This window comes from Chrysochloris asiatica, unplaced genomic scaffold (genome assembly GCF_000296735.1).
Source record: "Chrysochloris asiatica unplaced genomic scaffold, ChrAsi1.0 scaffold00056, whole genome shotgun sequence".
In the NCBI taxonomy this organism is placed as follows: Eukaryota; Metazoa; Chordata; class Mammalia; order Afrosoricida; family Chrysochloridae; genus Chrysochloris; species Chrysochloris asiatica.
Genome location: NW_006408574.1, coordinates 4,794,977 through 4,804,727, shown reverse-complemented (window position 1 = coordinate 4,804,727; position 9,751 = coordinate 4,794,977). Strand labels below are relative to the sequence as shown.

At 43.5% G+C, this 9,751-nt stretch overlaps 1 protein-coding gene across 1 annotated transcript in view; it reads left to right on the top strand.

The window, feature by feature from the left end:
- Nucleotides 1–9,751, top strand: part of PIP5K1B (phosphatidylinositol-4-phosphate 5-kinase, type I, beta) — a 111,107-nt gene that overhangs the window by 77,760 nt on the left and 23,596 nt on the right. Inside the window, exons 10-11 of the mRNA XM_006863831.1 lie at nt 6,559–6,714; nt 8,380–8,524. Of these exons, the coding sequence (XP_006863893.1) occupies nt 6,559–6,714; nt 8,380–8,524 (301 nt within the window). The remainder of the gene's footprint in view (nt 1–6,558; nt 6,715–8,379; nt 8,525–9,751) is intronic.

Here is a 9,751-nt window from a genome sequence, read left to right as displayed (position 1 = left end):
ATATATCATAGCATATATTATATAAGATGCTAAATATATCATAGCATATATTATATAAGATGTTAAATATATCATAGCATATATTATATAAGATGTTAAATATATCACAGCATATATGGAGTTACTGGCTGGTGGTTTGAACCAGTGACCCTTCCAGTTTGAAGCTTAGCGCTCTAACCAGTGTACTATTGTTGTTGTGAAGTGTCGTCGAGTCGATTTCGACCTTTAGCAACCCTGTATAGGTTTCCAAGGAGCAGCTGGTGAGCTTGAACCACTGACCTTGCCATTCAGATGACTGCAGTCTGATTTGCATTAGCCCTCAGTGATATATCAGGACTCCTGTTAGGGTTCCTGAAATATAATATTGTATTGTGATACTATAGGATAAGCACAAGGAGCTCTGGTAGTGTAGTGGTTACGAATCGGGCTGTGAACCTTAAGGTCAGCAGTTCAAAACTACCAGCCACTCCACGGGAGAAAGATAAGGTTTTCTGCTCCCGTGAAGATATACAGCCTCGGAAACCCTGTACAGGGTTGCTATGGGTCGGAACCAACTCTACGGCACTTAGCAACAACAACAACAAATAGGATAAGCGCTGGACTGCTAACTACAAAATCAGCAGTTCAAGCCCACCAGCCACTCCTCAGAAACCCTATCCACGGTCACCATCAGTTGGAACCAGCTCTACAGCCCTTAACAGCATCAAATATGATATAATATTTTTCCATATAAAACTATTAGTCTGCATACTTCAGTACAGGGCAAAATTCTCCTGGGATATACGAAAATGTTAGGAATTAATGTGGGAGTTTCTTCTCCTTTGTGTCAATATTTATGAAAATTTCAAAACGACTTTGTACTATTTGCTTAGTGTTTTATGTGAGAAAGGAGACTCCTCCTACTCTTTCATGGGTTGTCGTGTGATGAAATTGTCTTGTTGGTACAATTTCATAAACCCAAAAATGACAGTTTGGCCACACGTATGCACACATGCAAAACTAACTTTGAAAAAGAATGATTTGTACTTATAGAAGACAAAGTTTTCTTATAATATTGATTGGCATGCCTTCCATGCTTACTTGTTACCCTCGACCCCTGAGAAGGAAGCATAATCTCTGCGTGGGAGCCTAGCTGTCAATGAGCTCTTGTTGGCTTGCAGGTTCATCTGTTGAACATGATTTTGTGTCTGTTTTGTCCCTACAAAGTTAGGGTAAACATTTCCAATTGGAGTGATGAATAAACAAAGAACTTCTAAAGTGTTTGAAAAGCCAGTCATTTGATCTTTCAAGTAAAGTGCTGAAGTGAGGGAGACTGCGCTTTAATTTATTTACCACTTTAATCATTAGTTCTACAGTGTAGCTAAAAATGCATAAAATTGTTCACTGACTGAGTTCTTAGTCTTAACAACATTCTATCATCAATAATAGTAAGGAGGCAATTAAGTAAATTATACTATAGCCACTTATGAAAATACTATGCACCCAGTAAAAATCATCGAGCCCTCTAGGCAATGTGGAAAAACTCTCATGATAAAATGTTAGGTAAAAATCAAAACAAAACCAGATAACATTGAGCAGAGGACCCTAGGACCATCAAAATAGAAGAACATGAGCAGAATGTGGGACCCTATCCAGAGAGGCAGTGACACCAGAGATGGCGGCAGAGATGAGGACTTGGAGAGAGGGAGCAGCTGAGGACACTAGACTCATGGAAAGAGAAAGGCTGTGTGCTGGCGGCTAGGAGGCAGGCTTACAGAATGTTCCTTTTGTTGTTTAAATGATTATATATTCCTGAGTGTTTTTGTGTACAACAGAAAAAAAAAAGAGGAAATAGAACCAAATACTGTTGAATGATGATGCAGGAAGGAGATTGTAATCATTGCAATGAAATGATGAGTATAAAACCAATGCTCTCCCGTGTAAACTATCACAACTATCACTTAATTCACAATAAAAACTTAAAAAAAAAAAGGTAAGTTTGAAGTGTACTCATTAGAAGAAAAGGTCTAAATATGCTAAAATATTGAAAGAATAAAAAATTGGTTGGAATAATTGGGAAAAATATATATATGTGTGTGTATATTTATACATATATATATATGGTAGCATAGTGGTTACAAATTGGGCTGCTGACCTCACAGTCAGCAGTTCGAAACTACCAGCTGTTCCACAGGAGGAAGATGAGGCTTTCTGCTCCCGTAAAGACTTACAGCCTCGAAAACCCTGTACAGGGTCACTATGAGTCAGAACCGACTCCACAGCAAATAAAACATATATTGTTTGGCGTTATCTGTTAACAAAAGTAAGACACCTTCAGTGTAAACTCATTGTCAAAGATGGGTATTGACTTGTGACAACTTAGAGACACCCACCACTGACATTCAAATACATACTTCCTGCCCACTTTGTGTGTTAATTTGGAGCCAGTAGCCTGGTGGAGCACAGTTGTAAAAACAAGTCCTCTGCCTTTTACCTAAGCAGCTCTGGTGGCACAGTGCTCAAGCTCTCAGCTGCTAACCAAAAGGTCAGCAGTTCCAACCCACCAGTAGCTCCATAGGAGAAAGAGTTGTAAAGACTGATAACTCGGGAAATCCTCTGGGGCATCCCTGTGTCCGAGCGGGTCACTGTGAGTCTGATTGGACTTAGACAGCAGTGGGTTTGGGTTTTAATTTGTCACTTAGCATTGTAGCATGACTAGTTATAAATACACCATTGAAGGTTGCAGTTGTAAGGGTGGGTTGTCTCAGGTGTAACCTTCCTCCAGTGTCACATTCCTCTGAAGGCCACACAGTCCACCCTGTGGCCCCACCCCAAAATGCTGGCGCCCCCCTCTGGCTGCTCCCTCTCCGGTGCCACTGGAAGGCAGTCCCTCCACAGTCTTCTAGAGCCTCACCCTGAAATACAGGACCGGCTGTCTGTTTTCACAGCCTTACTCTGAAATCCAGCCATTGGTGGTTTTGCCTTTTGATTTTTACGTAAGCGCTGTGGACCCCTGCTGGTCTCTATTCAGTCTTGACCCTGTCTGAGCCAGTCTTCCCTAAGTGTGGTCACAGTAAAGAATTTAAAACTGCCTCTTGGTCTATGAACAGGTTCCTCATGAGCACAATTAAGTGTTCCAGAATACGCATTCTCCATAATGTTGACTGTAGCTTATCATGATCCACACAGTTAAAAAGCTTTTCACGGTCTGTAGAGCACAAGTAAACATCTTTCTGGTAGTCTCTGCTTTCAGCCAAGATCCATGTGACGTCAGCAGTGATATCTCTCATGCCACGTCCTTGTCTAAAAATAGACCGTACTTAACAAGTAAAAGTCCACACATCTGTGGTGTATGTAGTGAGTCCTTCCTTCACTCAACTTCCAAGTCCTCCTGTGATCCGGGCTCCTTCTACCTTTCGGCTCGTCCCCTGCTTCTCTCCTGTCCCTCTTTCTGTCTTCTCTGCTCTTGGTGTGGGGTGCCATGGAGTCTGTCTGGACTCATAACCCGCCCATGTGACAGAGCAAAGAAATGCCCTGTAGGGTTTTCTTAGCCATCATCTTTATGGAAGCAGATTAGACTTTCTTCTGCAGAGCCGCTGGTTGGTTCGAACCACCGACCTTTGAATTTGCAGCCCAGCTTTTTAACCATTGTACCAGTGGGTCTTCCTGAGTGTAGTTTGCTAAGCCAAAGGTAAATCCAGGAGCTGTATCAGAGAACACAAAACAGCCAGCGGTCAAACATCTTTCAGAGTTGTCCATTCACAAGGAGGCCCTGAGGAATTTCAGTATCTGCTGGATGAGGCTCTGGTCGCTACTGGGAGGAAGAATTCTCCACTTAAGACAAAAGTAAATGTTTTCTTTGGGAGCCACACGGTCTTGGCAGAGGTTTGCTCTTGAGTCCTCTCAGCCCCTCATCCTATGTGACGCTGATAAGGAACAAGTTGTTGCCTGTGGTTGTTTAGATTCTGACTCTGAGACCCTATCAGACAGTCTGGAACTGTCCCAGATGGGCTTTCAGGGCTGCAGTCTTTATGGGTCACCAGGTTTCTTTCCTGTGGAGCAACTAGTAGGTTTGAACTGCCAACCTTTCAGTTGGCAGCCAGGTGCTTTACCTAGTGTGCCACCACATAGGGCTCCTTCAAGCAGGCTTCAAGGAGCCGTTAAGTCCAGCGTTCCTGAGCCCTGCCCTGAGTTCCTGAGTTCTTGCCTCACGTCAGAGAATTAGCCGTGACGGAGCAGTTCTCCGCACTCACACAGGGTTGCTGTGGGTCAGACAGCAACAAACTAGATATGTTCAGTCCGTTTCTAGACTTTACATGCAAAACAGGTGAATGATAGCACTTTGGTCGGTTTAGCATAAAAGAGAAGAAAGGTCCCCACGTTTAATGCCTTCTAACCATATGATCTTGAGCTAGCTCTCCATCTTTAACCTATAAGAGGGTGTCTCTCCTTCAGAAGACCACATGGCCAGTCTGAGAAATGGAACGTGTAAAGCCCCTGTGTGGTGCAAACATGGTTAATGTGCTTAAGTGCTGATCGAAAGGTTGGCAGTTCGAGTCCAGCCAGAGGTTCCTCAGAAAAAAGATCTGGCGAGCTGCTTCCTGAAAGTCCGTCACTGAGAACCCTGTGGAGCACAGTTCTACTCTGATGCATGTGGGGTCACCGTGAGTCACAGTTGACCACAACTAACGTGGCGCACGAGTGTTACCTTTATAAACTAAAACCTGCAGGAGAAGTGCTTTGTTACTGATATTGTTCCAACTCATGTGACCGAGTAGAACTGTCCCATTGGGTTTTTTAGTCTAACGTCATTATAGGAGGAGACTTCTAGGCCTTTCTCTGGGGGAGCCGAAGGGTGGTTTCAAACTGTCTACCTTTCAGTTAAGTGCTATACTCCACTGGCCTCCGTTATTTATTGTTCAGCTCACATTTTTATCATGAGATTTCTCAGGGGACACATTAACAGCCCCTTCTCTTCAAGCTGCCCCCCCCCAATGAACTGTATAAAATCCAGGATTCCTAAGACTTAGACACAATTACTCTAATGCACCTGCTGTCGGGACACCCCCTTTTCTGCAAACCTCCTAAGGAGGGGAAATGCTTCCAGAAGCAAGTTCAGGGAAAAGCATGGACAAGCCTCACCTCCCCTCCCCTCACCCTCCAAGGAAATCCTCTCGCACCAGGAAACCGAGAAGAATTATTGCTACAAAGAGTGCACATAAATGGGGTGGCCTGCCAGCAGCCTAAGGGGCATCTGTTGACCTTCCAGCCGTGAGATCACAGCCTCCAATGTTTCTGATGGATGGGCTAGTTTATTTGCAATGCTCAAGTTTCCCAACACACTTCTGTTTGGACCACAACCATAACTGGAAAAGACCCAAAGGGTAGGAAGTGTCAGTGGAAAGTCACTAAAAACAACCATAGGTAGCAGCTTGGCTAAATTGGGCAATGTGCGTATTAGATTAAACACTGGCTTCTTTAGAAATTCCCAGTCCTGAGTTAATAAAACTTAAGGGTCATGAGAATTCGCCGTGAGTTTACCAACCAACCTACCCTCCTCCCAGCACTAGAAAAACATTGTTTGGAGGAGCAAAAGCCCTGGAACATTTGAGTCGTAGCTCAAATAAGACTTTCTTTCAAAACCTGCAGAGGCTCATCTATGCTAACGTATTCAGAGGAAGCCTGAGAAAAGTCAAGCCATGTTGAGCAAATACAATGACCGAAACACAGATGATTTGATCTCCTTTTCCTCATTTATGGAGTCCTTGGGTGGTAGAAATGGTTCAGCAGTCAGCGACTTACCAAAAGGTTAGCAGTTCAGGGGCACCCGGAGACATCATGTAAACAGGCCTCATGATCCACTCCTGAAAAAAATCAATCATTGAAAACTCTCTGGGGTGCAGTTTTACTGTGACACAATCATGAGGTTTCCGTGATTCAGTGTCAGCTCGAGGGCAGTTTGTCCTGTTTTTGTTTTATTTTTACCTTTATTCATAGATATCAAATAAAGCATCTTGAATTTTATTCAGTAATTACCAAAATGTTAATAAATCATAAATAAAATGTTAATAAAATATGAATGTAGATAGATTGTTTTGATCAAAGATTCTAGAAATTTTCTGACCAACAGGATGGTGGGGAGGGGGAAATACAGAACAGAATTTCAAATTCTCAATGGAATCCAGACTTTCTGGATTCCTTAAGGCTAGATGAACCCCTGAAATGATTGCCCAGAGGTAATCTCTAAAATTTAAACCTTAAATCAAAATGATGGTTTGTCTTAATAAGTAAACTATGTCTGCCTTGTGCAATGTGCTTCCTGTAGACAGTTATCTGTGTGTGATCTAACTGAACAGCAACTGAAAAGGCTGGAGGAGAGGCTTAGAGGTCGGGAGTTGAAGTCATTGGTGGTGAACCAAGTTGGAGAGGATGCTTGCTCAACTTGAAGAGTGTAATCAATACCACCACGTTGTACATAAAAATTGTTGAAATGGTGCATGACTGAATATTTTCACAAAAAGAAAATGCGAATGTAGTTTTACAGCAAGCGTCTCCATCTCCCCTTTCCTTCTCACTCAGCTGTGAAAGCCTCGCCGTCTAAGAAACGGTGCAATTCCATCGCTGCCCTGAAGGCGGCCTCACAGGAGATTGTGTCCTCCCTCAGCCCCGAGTGGAAGGGCGAGAAGCATGATCTGCTGACGGAAGGGCAGAGCTTCAGCAGCCTCGATGAAGAAGGTAAAAACATGGGATTTACAAAAAAAAAAGACAAGGAATGTAAACTCACAATAAAAAACTCAGAAAATACAAAAATACCCCCCAAAGAAAAAATCTCCTAGAATTCCACTCCTGAATTCCTAATGAACTCAGTGTATGTATGTATGCATGTGTGTATATGTGTGTGTATCCATGCAAACACATGTGTATATGTGCATTTGGTGGACACCTATCTTCCAGAGGCTTAAAAAAGTTCATGGGAAAATTCTGTTATCTGTTAGTTCTGTTTTTCCATGAACTTTTTAAAGCCCTTCATTTACTTCATTCTTTAAGGAATTTAAATGAAATTTGGATTGTTCTCTATATACTTTGTTAGATTAATTCCTTGGGTGGATATTGAAATGTTATGGTTGTTTTATTGCCTGTTATGATGGCTACATGCACAATGGGATAAAATGCTGTCTGATCCTGTACCAGACCCATGATCCATTGCAGTTCAGACCATTGTAATCCACAGGGTTTTCATTGGCTGATTTTCAGAAGGAGATCACCAGGCCTTTCTTCCTGGTCCTTCTTAGTCCAGAAGCTCCACTGAAACCCCATCCACTATCATAACACACAAGTCTCCACTAACAGTCAGCTGGTGCCTGCACATGACGTGCCTTGGCTGTACATCTCCCAATATAGACATTGATTTTTTCTTTTTTTGCCTGTTTAAATGGTATCTTTTTTAAATAATTGAATTTATGGTGTGGTTGTTTTTTGGGATTTTTGCTGCTGCATAAAACCTCACTGCTGTGGAGTGGATTCCAGCTCACAGTGACCCTTAGGACCGAGGAGAACTGCCCCCACAGAATTTCTGAGACCGTCCTCTTTATAGGTGCAGACTGCCACGTCTTTCTCTCAAGGAGCGACTAGTGGGTTTGAACTGCCAACAAATCTGTTAGTAGCCCAGTGCTTAACCCAGTGAGCCACAAAGGCGCCTTTTGCCGCTCGCATATCTTTTTCTGGTTTTTTTTCTCTCTCTGTTCACTGGCGAGGGCACCCGGTACAATGATGAATAGAGATAAGAATGGCAGGTCCCTGAGCTGTCCTGATTCTGAAGAGAATGCTTCTAACATTTCACTGTTGGCAAGCGTGTTGGCAGTCTGATGTCCAAATCAAGTTAAGGCACTTCCTTCTCGCTCCTCATTTGCTAAGAAATTTCATCAAGACTGAGGATTGGATTTTATCAAACACTTTTCTCAATGTGCTAAACAGATTTTAATCTCATAGAGGCAAGTGACATTCTAGATTTTTCCTCTGGCCTCCCTCTCTTGAAAGATGAGTGAGTGGCACAGGGGTTAAGCATTGGGCTGCTAACCAAAAGGTAGGCGGTTTGAACCCACCAGCCACTCCATTGGTGAAAGATGCTGCTTTTTTGGTGGAAATTTACAACCTCAGCACATTCGCGAAGCTACTTTCATAAGCCATTTTGCAAATTCAGGCATTTCTCTGTTGGTCTAGCTTTTTTTTCCAGAAACTGTCTTCCATGTGGGCAGTGGTTCAGAAATGCGCAGCTGGTTCCTCATTTAATTTGCAGCCCGGTCCATGAAACCAGTGCTTTGAGCGCATTCGGAGACCAGACCACCGGCACCCTCATGCTGAAATTCACCAGTGTGTATGTTACTTTCTCTCCTTGTCCAGCCCTGGGGACCCGCCGCCGCCCCGACTTGGTGCCCAGCACCCCCTCGCTGTTCGAAGCTGCTTCCCTGACAACTACAATTTCGTCCTCTTCCTTGTACGTCAATGACCATTATCCACAGGACAAGACGACGCTTTATTCAAACAGGTAATGCTTTGGGCCAGGACTGGGTTTACAATCAGCCCGACGCCACGCCTCAAGGGCACGTGTCTCAGAGCGAGCATGCATTGTTGTCCCTGGCAACCAGAAAGCCCCCTGCCCCAGCCTGTGAGTGACAGAAGGTGCCTACTGGGCACTTGGGGTCGACCTCGGGTGGTTTCCCCTACAGGCAATTCATGTTTCATGAAGAAATCCCACCCTGGCAGGGTCAAGGGAAAGACAATAGGTAGTGGGGCTTTATAAGGTTCATGGAAAAGTGGAGTTAGAAGAGAAAGGGATTTCCCACCAACTTTTGGAAGCCCACTTGCACTGTAAGGTCGGCCCAAAGCAATTAGGCTGAACTAAAGACAACAGAGGTAAAAACCATCGTATACACAGCCCTACAGTACAAGTACAGACTCGATGCACCTAACAACAACAACACCGTACAAGTAATAACAGTAATTAAAGGGAAATTAAAGGGAAAAAAAACAACAGAAATTCTACCCTAGCCTCTGAGGAAAAGGACACAATTTTTGGCATTTTTATTTTCTTAAGTTACTATGAACAGACTATTTTTAAGCAAGTATTGTTTATTAATTTTTTTAAATGTTTTATTGTGAATTCTCTGATAGTTTACATGGGAGAACATCAGTTTCATATTCATCCTATCGTATATCATTTCATTGCCATGGTTACAATCCCCTCCATGCATCATCCAACTAAAGGGTATACCCTGCAAGCCCGCCCCCCAGTCGTCAGCACACAGACCCTCTCCCTCTCTGGGTCTAAAGTCCCCAGCTGCTCCATCTCTCCACGTCATCGTCTCTGCCTCCATCTCTGGCATTACTGCTTCTCAGTCACCTCTTGTCTGTGTTACTGTCTCAGGCCTTCATACGTAGCCCGTGCCTTAGTTGTTCAGTGTTTACACCCTCGTTTTGATGGAACACATCCTGCACTATCTCCCTAAGAAAAGGAGTCCGGCTAACAGATATTTGGGACTCCAATGTCTAAACAACTCTTTATTCTAACCCTAGCAGCTGATTGATAGCTTATCAGTGTTCCTGGTGGGCTGCTGAAGGAACCCTGGTGGAACAGTAGTTAAAGCACTTGGCTGCTAACCAGAAGGTTGGTAGTACAAACCTACCAGCCACTCCATGGGAGAAAGATGTGGCAGCCTGTTTCCATGGGATTTACAATCTTGGAAACCCTATGAGGAGTTCTACTCTGTCTAAT